Below are 15,892 nucleotides of genomic sequence, written 5' to 3'. Positions count from 1 at the left end.
CTAAGCTTCTATCCTCATTACGAATAATAGTGGTCATATAGACACCTGGTGAGTGTGAAGCAGGGTATTTGTGGTAAAAGATTATAAAATAGTACTAATAACCAGTCCTTACCTACTTTTCATAAGAACTCAATCAAACTAGAGCCAATTCTTCTGTAATGCAGCAGCTGAGTTCCTGAAGGAAACTACATTTACCAAAAAGTACCAGTCTTGTCCAGACCAACATGGTGCTCATGCACAAAACTCTCTTCCAACATCCCATTCATTCAATCATTCATTCAGCTGTATTTATTGAGCCCTGCAAGGCACTGTACTATGCACGCTGTTCCCTCACCTGACAAAGGTGCATTGTGGAAAGAATGCTGCCTAATTCCTCAACAGGTTTAATATCTCTCCCAGGAGCTCTTCCCTGAATAGTCTCTTACAACCCCACCTAATTCCCTCCTTGTCACCTAACCACTTGGGCATTCATATCCTTCCCGTTGCACCTAGGTACAGAATCTTTACACTCTTTTACTCCCCCGGAACTGTAATTTATTTTAGTGTCTAACTCTCTCACTGGACTACAAACTCCTTGAGGACAGGGGTTTCTACTAATTCTCTTCTCCTCTCCCAAGCGCTTGGCTCAGTGCTCTGACTGAATTTTAATTCTAATTAAAATTCTAATTCTAGCCAGTCCTAATCCTGGCTCCGCCACCTGTCTGCTGTGTGACCTTAGGCAAATCACTTCACTTCTCTGTGCCTCAATTACCTCGTTTATAAAATGGGGACTAAGAATGTGAGCCCTGTGCAGGACGTGGACTGTGTCCAATTCGATTTGCTTGTAATCCACCCCAGTGATTAGTACAGAGCCTGGCACACAGTAAGCACTTAAATGCCATAATTGTTGTTGTTATTAATATTACTATTAATAATTGAAAACATGTAAATAGAACTGACTGTATAGTAAATCAGCTCAACTGAATTTCATTCAATTTTTTCCCAGGCATTTTTGCTAAAATAAAAAGCGTGACTTTCATTCTTAGTCCAATAAAGAAGCAACACACTTGCTTAGAAATGTAAGCTAATTAGTAAGCCCATCCACCCAATCTCCTCAAGCATCTCTTCCAGTTCAGTATTAAAGTTTAAAAACATATTTCTGTAATTTAAACCATATTACTAAAAACATGCCTTTTGAAAAATTACATGGTTTATAGCTTATAAACCCCATCATTATGAGAACAACTCAAACTACACAGGTGTTACATTTAAGTTTTTTTCCCCCAAATAGTTTTGTAAACATGATTATCACTACATTTAGAATTAAACTAGCTTAGTTTTCCATGAAAATTAAATGTAAGAGGAAAAAAAAATCTACCCAGCCACCATGGCTAATGATGGCTTCTGAGAAGCAGCATGGCTTCGGTGGATACAGAACATGCCTGGGAGTCAGAAGGTCATGGGTTCTAATCCAGCCCCTGCCACTTGCTTGTCGTGTGACCCTGGGCAAGTCACTTCACTCTCTGTGCCTCGGTTAGCTCATCTGCAAAATGGGGATTGAGATTGTGAGCCCCAGGTGGGACAAGGACTGTGTCCAACCCCATCAGTCTGTATTCACACTGGCACTTAGTACAGTGCCTGGCACATAGGGAAGCATTTAACAAATACCATAATTATTATTATCATTCACAGTGCCAGAGGGTGTGTTTCGCTGAACCCATTTTCAGAAGCTCTGCTTCTTGGCTCAGTGGAAAGAGCCCAGGTTTGGGAGTCAGAGGTCATGGGTTCGAATCTCAGCTCTGCCACCTGTCAGCTGTGTGACTGTGGGCAAGTCACTTAACTTCTCTGTGTCTCAGTTACCTCATCTGAAAAATGGGAATTAACTGTGAGCCTCATATGGGACAACCTGATTACCCTGTATCTACCCCAGCGCTTAGAACAGTGCTCTGCACATAGTAAGCGCTTAACAAATACCAACATTATTATTATTATAATGCTGCACTGCTTATCTCCTACCACCACACCATTCATTCATTCATTCATTCAACTGTATTTAGAGTGCTTACTGTGTGCAAAAGCACAGTACTAAGTGCTTGAGAGAGTATAATGAAACAATAAACAGACACATTCCCTGCCCACAACAAGCCACCAGTAGTAGGCAATAACATGGAGGTCCCACCTAGAGCATCAGGAAAGTCTCTGGCTGCATTACCCCAAGCACTTGGTAATAATAATAATTGTGGTACTTGGTAAGTGCTTACTATGTGCCAGGCACTGTACTAAGCACTGAGGTGGACACAAGCAGATCGGGTTGTACATGGTTCCTGTCCCACGTGGGGCTGAGTCTCAATCCTCATTTTACAGAAGAGGAACTGAGGCCCAGAGAAGTGAAGTGACTTGGCCAAGGTCACAGAGCAGACATTTGGCAGCGGTCACACCCACAATCTTCTGATTCCCAGGTCTGTGCTCTATTCAATACGCCATGCTGCTTCTCATGATAATGGTAATGCATAGAGAGTTATTTCAGCCAAAGGCCTCTAGACTGGGCAGGGAACGTATGCTGTACTCTCCCATGCAGTTATTTCAGTGCTCTGCAGACTGTAAAAACACTCGATAAATACCACTCATTGGTGAATTGATCAAATCGGTGAGGCTGTTGTAGGCCATGCACTTCTGATGACGCAGGTGCAGCTCCCAGCCAACCACGGACACAAGTCAGTAAACCCCGGCACACGCTGCTGTTCTCGAGGTTGTAGTGTACCCACACCGGGCAAGAGGGCATGATTTCTTTGGTAGCTGCATCCACAGCTGGCTCAGACACAGGTAGAAGTCGCCCATGGCTGGATGCTGCTGGTTTGCAGCCAAGCAGGATTTGGCCCTTGGGCCCAGATTAAAATGATTTTCAAAACAGATCCAGACTGCAGGCCACTTTTTGTTTTTTTATTTTTTTATTTTATCCTGGCCTAGACCCTGTGTGATTAAATTTAATGCTTCTTGGTATGGCAAATATTTTCAGATTCTGAATATATCACTACTGATTCATATAAGAATGCAGCCAGAATTTCAAAATCATAAAGTAAAATTTTGGGTGAAAATTTAGAAAATGTGAAATATTTCTATTTTGTTTGACGCTTTTGGAATGCCAAATTCTCCAAGTTGTGTAGTGTTACCACCTAATTACTTTATTTGTTTTCTCAGGCATCAAATCTTAGAAAAGTCATTCAAGAATTACTGCATGTAGATGACTGTGTCTTAGAGGCCCACATCCAAGAAGATAACCAAAGGATTGTAAACCAGTTCACCAAATCGGCCAGGCCTTATGAACTGACAAAAAAACAAAGTGTGCGGCACCAGAGAAGTCATCCAAATAACTAAAAAATTATATTGGCAATATAGAGGTAAACACTTTCACAGAAGTCTGCATTTTAGGCAGCATATTAGCCAATGATGCGACCTCAGACAATTTAGTAGAAAAGCAGCATGACCTAGGGGATTGGGCCTTGAAGTCAGAAAGAACTGGGTTCTAATCCCAGCTCTACCACTTGGCTGCTATGTGACCTTGGCCATGTCGCTTCACTTCTCTACACCTCGGTTACCACACCTGCAAAATGGGGACTGATACTGTGAGCCCTCTGTGGAACCGGGACTGAGTCCAACCTGATTTACTTGTACCAACCCCGGTGTTTAGTACAGTGCCTGCCACAGAGTAAGCACTTAAACACCATTTAAAAATTAAAGCCAGATAACCAGCCCATCCTTTGGTAGGCTCTCAAACAGGGAATGGTGGCAGCAGCATGGTATCAGGCTCTAGAAGAATCTAGACTGTAAGTTTGTTGTGGGCAGGGAATGTGTTATCGGGTAGTCTCCCAAGAGCTTTAATGTATTTGAAGTCTTGCCATGCTCCAATAGCTAATTCAGAGTGGCTAACCTTTTCTTTTCTCTCTTGTAACCTTTAAACCCTTCTGACTGACTACAGAGCTGTAATCCTGCCTGACATCTTCTACCGCTGAGAGATCTGGACCCCCACATAAGTGACATACCCAACTCCTTGAGCAGCTCCATCAGCATCACTCGAGGGTGAGAGACAACATCAAGTGGCAAGGCAGAATCGTAAACAATGAAGTTTGGGTATTAAGTCAGTCTTCCGGCAGTGAAGCTACGCTCACTTCAACAGTCGCACAGAGTGGGCCATGTGATGACACGGACCTACTGCAGGATTCCCAAACAACTCCCAGATAGAGACCTGAAACTGGGAAACCAGAAGCAAGGACAGAGGATACAGTAAAACCAAATCTCAGACCATGCTGCATCGAAGCTGAAAACTACGATCGACTGCCATGACAGACCGGCATGGCATACTGCTGTCATGAAAGGAGCGGCTCTTTTTAAGCAAAAACTTCCAAAAGAAGGAGACAAGGAGGCAAGAGGGAAAACAGTGTCAAATGCTGCAAACAACACATCATTGCTACAACCCAGTCCGCACACTTTGCTCCTCTAAAGTCAACCTACTCAATGTACCTCGATCTTTATGTCGCCATCGACCTCTCATACACATCCTGTCTCTGGCCTGGAATGCCCGTCCCCGCCCTCCACCCCCCCCCCCGCCGCCACCCCCTTCATACACGTCAGACAATTACTCTCCCCACCTTCAAAACCTTATCGAAGGCATAACTCCTCCAAGAGGCCTTCCTTTATAGCCCTCCTTCCCTTTTCTCCCACTCTCTTCTACGTCACCCTGAATCGCTCCCTTTATTCACCACTCCCCCCTACAGCCCCACAGTACTTGTGTACTGTAACAATGTCTGTCTCCCCCTCTAAACTGTAAGCTCACTGTGGGCAGGGAATGTATCTGTTATATTGTACTCTCCCAAGCGCTTAGTACAGTGGTCCACACACAGTAAGCAATCAATAAATACAATTAACACAACAGGGATCCATTTTTGTGTGTGTTCTTTCCCACTCACTTTAAAAACTTGAATTCAGTCCTGCAATTAATAGCCAGAAACACCAGATTAAGAGGTTACTGCTCCAAACATTCTCTCTTGTAAGCCTTAAATCCTTCTGACCTCACCATGTCCCATCAGACCCCTCCCTCTAAACATGCCATCCCTGTCTTTTCAATCGTATTTATTGAGCGCTTACTGTGTGCAAAGCACTGTACTAAGCACTTGGAAAGTACAATTCGGCAACAGAGAAAATCCCTACCCAACAACGGGTTCACAGTCTAGAAGGGGCTCACAGTCTAGAAGGTCTTTTTCTCACTGCCATCCTCCCCGTAACCCCGCAAATATGGTCTGCCATCCGCTCACCTCCATTCAACCCTCCCCATCCCTCCTGCTGTCCCATCCTTCCTCCTCCAATGCCATCATCACAGCCAAGTGTGGCCTGTGGAACCCCCACTCCATTATAGGCAAAATTATTTCTCCTTGACCTCTTCTGACCCAATCATTGCTCCTCCTCCCCATCTCAGGGAAGCAACATGGCCTAGTGGAAAGAGCACAAGCCTGGGAGTCAGAGGACCTGGCTTCTAATCTGTCTCCACAATTTATCTGCTGTGTGGCCTTAAATGAGCCTGGGACTCAGTTCCCCCATCTGCAAAATAGGGATTCAATAGCTGTCCTCCCTCCTACTTATACTCTGTGAGCCTCATGTGGGACCTGGTTATCTTACCCAAGCGCTTTGTACAGTGCTTGGCACATAGTAAGTGCTTAAATTCCACAATTAATGATCTTATCGCTGCAACCTGGATCTCTCCAGATAATATTGTATCCTCTCTCACTCTCTCCCTACTGGGTCTCATCCTCTTCCACTCCCCAAAACTGAGGTAAAGAGAGAGAAGTTGGTCTTCTTCACTTTCCAATGCTCCTTTCATAGTTCCCATTCTCCTCCCATCCCTCTCTTTCCCTTCCTTTGCAGCCTATGCTATCATCTCTACCACCCACTCCAATTTCTGGTCACCTTTATTTACTATCATCCACCAGGCCCCGCCCCCAAATTTCTGAACCATTTTGATCCTTTTTCTCATTCCTTCTCGCCTTCTCTTTCCCTGCACTGATCCTCAGGGACAAACATCCACGGGGATGCTCCTGACAACTTTCCTGCTGTCCCCTTTCTCTCACTCAACTCTTTCAAACTCCTGCTCCATCCCACCTCACCCATCACCAACTCGGACACACGCTCACCTACCAACTCTGAAATTTCTCTCTCTGATCACAATCTCCTCTCCTTCCTTCTCTCCCAAACACTCCTTCCCTGTAAAACTGTCCTGATCCCCAACAGAAACGTCCGATCTCTTGACCCCTTCTGATTATCCCAAGCCATCGTGCCCCATTTGGTCTCCAACTTACCCAATTTACCTTCTCTCCCTGCACAAACCAACAGCTTCAACTCCACCTTCTCTTTTGAGCTGAACTCCCTTAACCCCATCCCTCGGTACTTCACCCTTATCAGCTCTGACCACTGCCTAAACCAGTTGTTTCAAACTTTTAACTCTCAAACTCTATTACCTCTCCCCATCTCTTGCCCCTAATGACCTTGCCACCTATTTCACAATTGAAACCAGTCACAATCTCCCAAAATCTCCCCTCCACCTACCACTTTTATCCTTCCGAGTGGTATCTCAAGATAAGATCTCCTGTCTTCTCTTAAAATCTATCCCCTCCACTTGCACCTTGGACCCCAACCCTTCTCAACTTATTAAAATACTTGCCCTTCTTCCCTCCCAGGCTGCCATCTTCAAATGCTCACTCTCCAATGGTTCCATCCCAACAGCTTTCAAATATGCCCAATATATTATTCTTTAAAAAGAAAAAACCCTCCCACCTACCATTCTTCTCCAAACTCCTAAAGTACATTACTTACATTCACTGCCTCTTCTCCAATTCTCTCCCTGATTCCCTGCAATCTGGCTTCCACCTCTTCCATTCCACAGAAATTGGCCCCTCTAAGGTCTTGCCAAATTAAACAGCCTCTACACCATTCTAATCCCCCTCGACCTCTCAGCTGCCCTCAATACTGTGGACCACCCCCTTCTCCTGGATTCCCTATCTAACACTGGCATCGTTGACACCGGTTCTTCACCTATCTCTCTGGCCACTCATTTTTTTGCAAGGCTTTTCCTCTGCCTCCCACACGCTCACAGTGGGACAGTGGGAGTCCCTCAAGGCTCAGTTCTGGGTGCCCTTCCTAATCTCCATCTATGCCCATTCCCTTTGAGAGTTCCTTTGCTCCCACAGCTTCAACTACACGGATGACTCACAGATCTCTTCCAACCTTGACCTCTCCTTGTTTGCAAGCCCTACATTTTCTCCTGCCGCTTCCTCGGATGACTTACTGACACCTCAAACTTAACAAGTCCCAAACAGGACTCATTTTCCCACCTACACCCTTTCCTCCCAACAACCTTCCCATCACTGTAGGTGGCACCACCATCTTCCCCATCACCTTGACATCAACCTCAACTCATCTTTCATTCAACCTGCATATTCATTGTCACCAAATCCCATCAGTTCTTCGGTCAAGACATCTCTTAAAATTCGCCCCTTCCTCTTCATCCAAACCACTCCCACGCTGTCCCAAGCACTTATCATAGCCCATCTTGACTACTGCATCAGCCTCCTCACTGATCTCCCGACTACAGTCTCTGCACACTCTAATCCACATTTCACTCTGCTGCCTGGATAATTTTTCTTTAAAACAAAAAACAAAACAAAACCACTCAGTCCATGCCTCCCTATTGGTCCAAAGGCTGCCTATCCAACTTCACATCTAACTCCTTACTATTGGCTTCAAGAAACTCAATCAGTTCTCCTCTTCCTACCTACCCTTGCTAATCTCCCACAGCAGTCCAGCCAGCACACTGGCTCCTCTGACACCACATTGCTCAGTGTAAGCTCCACCTCGACTGCCTCACCAACGTCCCTTTGCTCACGTCCTCCCTCTAGCCTGAAACTCCCTCCTCCTTCATACCCGATAAACCACTCCTCTCCCGACCTTCAAAGCCTAGCTAAAATCACATCTCCTCCAAGAGGCCTTCCTTGACTAACCCCTCACCGTCGGTACCCTGTAAGCATTTGGTTCTCTCCCCAGTCCCACACATCTTCCTTTGGACCTTAATATCAAGTGCTTTACACTGTGCTCTGCATACAGTAAGTGCTCAATTTGATACTCATCTCACCCCAGCTCCCATGAGCATACCCTTATACTCTGTCATTTCCCCTATCTATAATTTATTTTACTGTCTGGCTCCCCTACTACAAGTGCTTTATAGTATCCACCAAATTTGTTCTATATCCTCTCAAGGGATCAGTACAAGGCATTGCACAGAGTAAGCGCTCAATAAATACCACTGATTGACTGTGTGCAAACGATGCGGCAAGACTGTGCACTAGCCTTTTCAGAAACACACCCACACATACAAACACATACACCCAAAACTGAACTTCGCCATTAGCTGCAACTTCTTTAAGTATATATGTGAGCATACACAGAGTCAACTTTTTCTATTTACCAAAATCTTGGTAACATTTTAAATCTTCCAACACCCAATCTTGGTGAAATTAAGTAATTCCAAGGTTTAAGCCCCTTATTTTTTTATATAGGACTAGATTTTAATGACAGTTAAAATACATGTAGTTTCAGAATCTATTGTTAGCAAAGTTAAAGCACTGTTCATTGATTAATCCGGTAAAAAAAATGTAGTATGATCTAATAGGAAATATGGTTTAGATGGTCAGAGGAACACTATATCACTTACTTGGCCTGAATTTTCCATTACTCACTTTCTCTACAAAATTTTACTCACTCCTAGTGAAGTTGAAGGAAATCATAATTTGTTCTATATTTTACTGCCAACCAAAAATATATCTTAAACCAAAAGGATTTGAATCATTGAGTGAAGTTTAAGGCCACTTTGGAAATTGTGCCTAACATTTTATTATGCCACTAAGAAAACAATTCAAAATCTGAGGATGAACATTTCTGGGAAAAAAGAGACCTACTGGGCAAAACAACAATTAGAAATAAAAGACATGGATGATGAATGTTAAAAAAAAAAGAGATTAATATGATTAATATGACATCAGCAGATGCAGGGGCTTATTCAGTGAAATCAGCCTACATTATTTAGAATTGGATTTTGTGCTTAACAAGTAAAAAAAATAGGTCTCTACAGTTTGATATGCTCTCTGATAAAAATGTCACATTTAAAAAAATCGCTCTGCTTTTAGCTAATGTAATCAATTTAATTCCCCACACAATAAATATTTCTGGATGAAATCTTCAGCTGAAGCCATTATCAAGGTTTCCTTTCAGCTATCCTATACAACCTCATCCTTCAGAAAACAAAGATCTTTTTTATTCCCCCTCAAGGGAAAAAAAAATATGGATGAGTTTGAAACCTTTATTCACAGTTTTGGATGCAAGTACTGGAGGCAAAAATAATGAACATGACCACTCTGGATTCTACAAGCGTCAAAGAAAAATGAAAGCTGCATTCTGAACTTTTGGCATATAAGAACTTGACCAAATCTCATCTCAAGACAGTATTTTCCTCACTACAGCTTTGAAATAATTACTTCAATAGGATTTCACCAAATGAAGTTTACCATTGTCAAATAATGGTAAAAATAAGGCGGTATTTGTACTCTTCAGTTTTTATAGCACAGCTGGAAAAAAAACCCTACAAAACTGACTTTTGGGAACAAACAGTCAAAGTTTAGGAAGTGTGCTCCAAATCACCACGACATTTATATTTTAAGGGTCACTTGAACGGCCTGATTTCAATAGGTGGATCCCTACCCTATCCCTGATCCTTCCATTCCCCAAAGTAAGTTTTTTGGTGCCATCACAGGTGTGCCGCTGAAGACAATCGAAAGAGTTTTCATGAGCCCAGTGACCAGTGCAAGTGTTTTACTTTCTGTGTATTCCAGAAGTTTTGCCAAGTTTTAATTGGCAATTTTTCTGAATTTGTATTAATCAAAACCTAACTATTGAATAAGTCTCTAGAAACTGACGTACACCCCCGATTACGAAAAGCTTTTTGCTTTCTTTAAAAAAAAGGGCAAAAATGGGCAAAAATACATTTTAAAAGTCATGTATAATTACCTTTTTCAAAGAATCCTGAAAACCTCAAAGCTAAGTTTTGGCCTTTTCCGATTCCTCATTTTTTATACTCTCCTCTGAATTGGGAGAACAGGCTGAGATAAGCACATATAAAATTATATGAAGTAATGGATACAGATGATGAAAATTTGCAAACTCATTCGATGAAAAATAGAATCAGGGTACAGCACTGCTGCTACAACAGAAAAGACAACCGTAAAGATATAAAGTGTTCTGCACAACCGGTAATCATACCTGGACGAGAGCAACATAAAAGACTGAAACACTATCACACATGAATATGCAGGTCAGGAACTCCAGTGATTTTGTAAATACTAAATATCTGTGTGGTGCATTTAAATTTATGTATTTTCCATTCCGTTTCTAGAGATCTCTCTCTGCTCATGAATACGGCTGGCATCCTTAGAGTTTCCATGGAAATGACACTTCTCGGCAAGGGACCGGTTTTATGAAGCAAACCAGCACCTATTAGGAAGCTTCAGAAATAAAGTTTCAAAATTTGAAAAAGTTGAGCCCTAAAAAACCAACGGCTGGTTTTACCAATAGTCACAAGCTTAATTTTTTTTTTCCCCAGACGGCTTCCATTTTTCTTTCAGAGTAAATCTGCACACCTTTAAACTCATTTTCATCGGGGAAAACGTCTAAGTCTAAGTCTAAGCGTCTGTCAAGATGGCAGTTTCCTGTTTGCTATTATACACAGAACTATTGTTTAAATTTAAACTGCTTATCAGAACCCTCAAAGCACTCTTCTCTACACATTCTCACCATAACCTCAAAGCAAGCATTGAAAAGGATTTCTCTTTTTCCTGAAGTCACGACAGAAAGAAGTCAAGAAACCGGCCCAAGGTCACCAAACACATCAGGGGACGGGGGCCACGATTTCTTAGTTCTACAATCTGGCCTCTTCCCCTGACCTCTTACTTGAAGAAAAAGAATGAAGTATTTGACTCTCGACATTTTCTAGCCACATGTCGCCCCCCTGCCAATCTCCAAACCTGAAAATCTGAATCCCTCCCCAAAACATTTCAAATGACAGCTCATATCGCGATCAACTGGACATTTATTAACCCCTCCTTAACCAAAACACTCGTCTCTGGATAAGACTCAGAGCGCCTTTAGGATGCCGATTCCTCGTTTTTGTCTTGTCCTATGCTGTCAACCGACCTATATTAAGAGCTAACTTCTCATAAGGTGCACAATTTGCTTCTCTCGTTTTCTTCTTCTACCTCCGGTCGGATGAGTGGAATCCATTTACTTCCTCCCTCTAACAGCCACCCAAAGATAGTCTAAAAGGTCAGTTTGTGCCGGCGGTTGTACCTCCACCCGAAGCTTTGCCTTTCGCAGAGGAGGCAGCATTTTCACCAGACCGACGCCTCGTCCCGCAGCCAAATAAAATACAATTTAAAATAATAATAATAATAAAAAAAAAAATCACCTGCCACGAAAGGGAGAGGTCCTCCCGGGAACTGTGCAGCAGCTTTAAAGCCATCTCTCCTTCCCAGGGTGAAAGCCTTGGGTCGGACCTGTCGGCCTGGGTGTAGTTGGAGCGCTTTCCCCCCAGGCCGGCCCCAGGACTAACCCATGTCACGATCCCCGACCAGTTGACGAGACGATACCCCTGTCGCTCCCCAGCTGCGGGGAAGGGGTTGCCCACGGGGCGGGATTGATGCGCCCATCTTCTGCCATCTCTCCGGGGAGGGAGGCGCCCCGCCCAAACCGATCGGCCCCGCGCTTACTATGTGCGGAACACTGTGCCCCGCGCACCACAACGCAGGTGCACCGGATTTACAATCTGGAGCTCACACCCCTCTCCCCCACCTCCGTGACTTGCTTTTTTTGGGGGGGGGGGAGGGAGGGTCCGCAGCGCCAGAGGGCCTCCCGAGTGTACTAGAAGAAATTAAAAGCAGCGTGGCCTAGTGGAAAGGGCTCGGGCCTGGGGGTCGGGGGTTCTAATCCCGACTCTGCCACGTGGCCTGCTGTGTGACCTTGGCCAAGCCGCTTCACTTCTCTGGGCCCCCGTTCCCTCAGCTGTCAAACGGGGATTAAGACTGGGAGCCCCACGGGGACAGGGATTGTGTCCAACACAGTATGCTTGTATCCATCCCAGCGCTTAGTACAGTGCCTGGCACACAATAAGGGTTAACTCATACCACAATTATTATTATGATTCTTTCGGCTTCAGTTCCCTCATCTGCAAAATGAGTATCAAGACTGTGAGCCCCATGAGGGACAGGGGCTGTGTCCCACCCCCTTACCTCGCATCCACCCCAGCGCTGGGCACATACTAAGCGCTAAACAAATACCACAATTATTATTATCATTCTCTGGGCTTCAGTTCCCTCATCTGCAAAATGAGTATCAAGACTGAGGCCCATGAGAGACAGGGACTGTGTCCCACTCCCTTACCTCGCATCCACCCCAGCGCTGGGCACATACTAAGCGCTAAACAAATACCACAATTATTATTAGTTGGGCTTCAGTTCCCTCATCTGCAAAATGAGTATCACGACTGTGAGCCCCATGAGGGACAGGACTGTGTCCCACCCCTTTACCTCGCATCCCCTCAGCGCTGGGCACATACTAAGCGCTAAACAAATACCACAATTATTATTATGGTTCTCTGGGCCTCAGTTCCCTCATCTGCAAAATGAGTACCACGACTGTGAGCCCCATAAGGGACAGGCCTGTGTCCCACCCCTTTACCTCGCATCCACCCCAGCGCTGGGCACATACTAAGCGCTAAACAAATACCACAATTATTATTAGCTAGGCTTCAGTTCCCTCATCTGCAAAATGAGTATCAAGACTGTGAGCCCCAAGAGGGCTGGGCTGTGTCCCACCCCCTTACCTCGCATCCACCCCAGCGCTGGGCACAGACTAAGCGCTAAACCAATACCACAATGATTATGATGATTCTCTGGGCTTCAGTTCCCTCATCTGCAAACTGAGTATCAAGACTGTGAGCCCCAAGAGAGACAGGGGCTGTGTCCCACCCCCTTACCTCGCATCCACCCCAGCGCTGGGCACAGACTCAGCGCTTAACACACACGGCGATTACAATCATTCCCAACGCGTCAATACCTAAAACACCGATTCCTCCAGGCTTGCGCCTGCTGGAAGATCCCACCGGGCCCGACCTCCTCGATGCCTTAAAATGGGGATTAAGAGCGTGAGCCCCATGTGGGGCGGGGACTGCGACCCACCCGATCACCTTCTAGCCAGCCCAGCGTTTAGAACAGGGCTCGGCCCCGGAGCGAGGGCTTCGCCAAGCGCATTATTATTGTTGTTATTCACGCCCGGAGGAGGGTCCCACCCCTCGGAGGGCCGGGGCAGTCCCTGGACAGTCCTGACAGTCACCCCTCGGGCCTCCCCGGGTCGGTCCCGCCGGACTTCCCGGCGCCTCCAGAAGTGAAATGGGCGTCCGCCCCCCTCGCCCTCCCCCTTAACGCCCCCCGCCCCGCCGTCTTCCCCGGGTCGGTACCTTGCGGACCCCCTTGTAGATGTAGAAGTAGAGCTCCCGGCCCACATTGAAGCAGAGGCGGTCGCCGTTCCCGGACTGGTCGTTGAGGTTGACGAAGGAGACGCGCACGGGGTTGGACCCCTGCGAGTTGAAGGGCACCCGGTTGGGCCGGCTGTACTCCGAGTGCGGCAGGAGCTTGTACAGACCTTCCCGGGTGGTGAACTGGGTCTTGATCTCGTTCATCTCCTTCCCTCCTCCCTCCGCCGCCATCTTGGAAAGCCGCGTTCATCCTGCCCCCGGTGCCCGGATCACGCCCACTGCGCAGGCGCACTGCCCGGCCCTCCGCCCGCCCCGCGCCGCTCGGGCCCCGCCGACCAGGGGCCGGGGAAGGGGAGGGCTTGTTTACGGCCCTTCTGCGCAGGCGCCGGCGCCTACCTGCTCCACGCCCGGGGGGCGTCGTCCTCCCCCCCCCCCACCCCCCACCCCGGCTGAGGAGCTCGGCCCGCCTGGGGCCGCGGGCCTGGCCTCTCCCTCTTTCCCCACTGCCTGGGGAAACCGTCAGCGCTTGTCCCGCTCTCTCCGGCTCTCTCTACGTCCTCCTGTCTCTGCCCCTCTGCTTATTTATCTCTGTCTCCCTCCAGTCTCTCTCTGACTCCCTCCAGTCTGTTTCTCTCTCTCTCTCTGTTTCCCTCTCTCGATCCCTGTCTCCCTCCAGTCTCTCTCCCTATATCTCTCTCTGTCTCCCTCCAGTCTCTCTTTCTACATAATAATAATAATGTTGGTATTTGTTAAGCGCTTACTATGTGCAGTCTCTCTCTGACTCCCTCCAGTCTGTTTCTCTCTCTCTCTCTGTTTCCCTCTCTCGATCCCTGTCTCCCTCCAGTCTCTCTCCCTATATCTCTCTCTGTCTCCCTCCAGTCTCTCTTTCTACATAATAATAATAATGTTGGTATTTGTTAAGCGCTTACTATGTGCAGTCTCTCTCTGACTCCCTCCAGTCTGTTTCTCTCTCTCTCTCTCTTTCCCTCTCTCGATCCCTGTCTCCCTCCAGTCTCTCTCCCTATATCTCTCTCTGTCTCCCTCCAGTCTCTCTTTCTACATAATAATAATAATGTTGGTATTTGTTAAGCGCTTACTATGTGCAGTCTCTCTCTGACTCCCTCCAGTCTGTTTCTCTCTCTCTCTCTGTTTCCCTCTCTCGATCCCTGTCTCCCTCCAGTCTCTCTCCCTATATCTCTCTCTGTCTCCCTCCAGTCTCTCTTTCTACATAATAATAATAATGTTGGTATTTGTTAAGCGCTTACTATGTGCAGTCTCTCTCTGACTCCCTCCAGTCTGTTTCTCTCTCTCTCTCTGTTTCCCTCTCTCGATCCCTGTCTCCCTCCAGTCTCTCTCCCTATATCTCTCTCTGTCTCCCTCCAGTCTCTCTTTCTACATAATAATAATAATGTTGGTATTTGTTAAGCGCTTACTATGTGCAGAGCACCGTTCTAAGCGCTGGGGGAGACACAGGGGAATCAGGTTGTCCCACGTGGGGCTCACAGTCTTCATCCCCATTTTACAGATGAGGGAACTGAGGCACAGAGAAGTGAAGTGACTTGCCCACAGTCACACAGCTGACAAGTGGCAGAGCTGGGATTCGAACTCATGAGCCCTGACTCCAAAGCCCGTGCTCTTTCCACTGCGCCACGCTGCTTCTCTACATCTCTGTCTCCCTCCAGTCTCTCTATCTCTGTCTCCCTCCAGTCTCTCTCTCTACCTGTCTCTGTGTCCCTCCAGTCCCTCTCTCTATCTCTGTCTCCCTCCAGTCTCTCTCTCTACCTGGCTCTGTGTCCCTCCAGTCCCTCTCTCTATCTCTGTCTCCCTCCAGTCTCTCTTTCTACCTATCTCTGTCTCCCTCCAGTCTCTCTATCTCTGTCTCCCTCCAGTCTCTCTCTCTACCTGTCTCTGTCTCCCTCCAGTCCCTCTCTCTATCTCTGTCTCCCTCCAGTCTCTATCTATCTCTGTCTCCCTCCAGTCTCTATCTATCTCTGTCTCCCTCCAGTCTCTCTCTCTCTATCTCTGTCTCCCTCCAGTCTCTCTAGCTCTGCCTATCTCTGTCTCCCTCTATCTATCTTTGTCTCCCTCCAATCTTTCTATCTATCTCTGTCTCCCTCCATCTATCTCTGTCTCCCTCCAGTCTCTCTCCCTGTATATCTCTCTCTCCCCCTCCAGTCTATCTAGCTCTGTCTCCCTCCAGTCTCTCTCTATATATCTATCTCTGTCTCCCTCCACTCTCTCTATCTCTGTCTCCCTCCAGTCTCTCTCTCTATCTCTGTCTCCTTGTAGTCT

The 15,892-nt window shown here is 46.4% G+C and overlaps 1 protein-coding gene across 6 annotated transcripts in view; it reads right to left on the bottom strand.

Moving 5' to 3' along the window:
- WDR20 (WD repeat domain 20) overlaps nt 1-13,881 on the bottom strand; it is a 92,258-nt gene extending 78,377 nt beyond the window's left edge. For 5 of the 6 annotated variants that reach the window (XR_003759756.2, XR_005660009.1, XM_029065120.2 and 2 more), the window contains exon 1: nt 13,583-13,881. Coding sequence is in view for 4 of the 6 variants with exons in the window: in XM_029065120.2 (XP_028920953.1) it covers nt 13,583-13,831 (249 nt within the window). In the remaining 2 variants the exon portion in view is untranslated. Of the gene's footprint in view, nt 1-11,536; nt 11,766-13,582 lie in introns of those variants that run through there. The other variant, XM_029065131.2, reaches the window with a different exon arrangement.
- Between the last annotated feature and the right edge of the window lie 2,011 nt (nt 13,882-15,892).

The sequence above is a fragment of the Ornithorhynchus anatinus genome, chromosome 1 (assembly GCF_004115215.2).
Source record: "Ornithorhynchus anatinus isolate Pmale09 chromosome 1, mOrnAna1.pri.v4, whole genome shotgun sequence".
NCBI lineage: Eukaryota > Metazoa > Chordata > Mammalia > Monotremata > Ornithorhynchidae > Ornithorhynchus > Ornithorhynchus anatinus.
The sequence above is the reverse complement of the archived record's forward strand: the minus strand, read 5'-3'. Positions and strand labels throughout refer to the sequence as shown.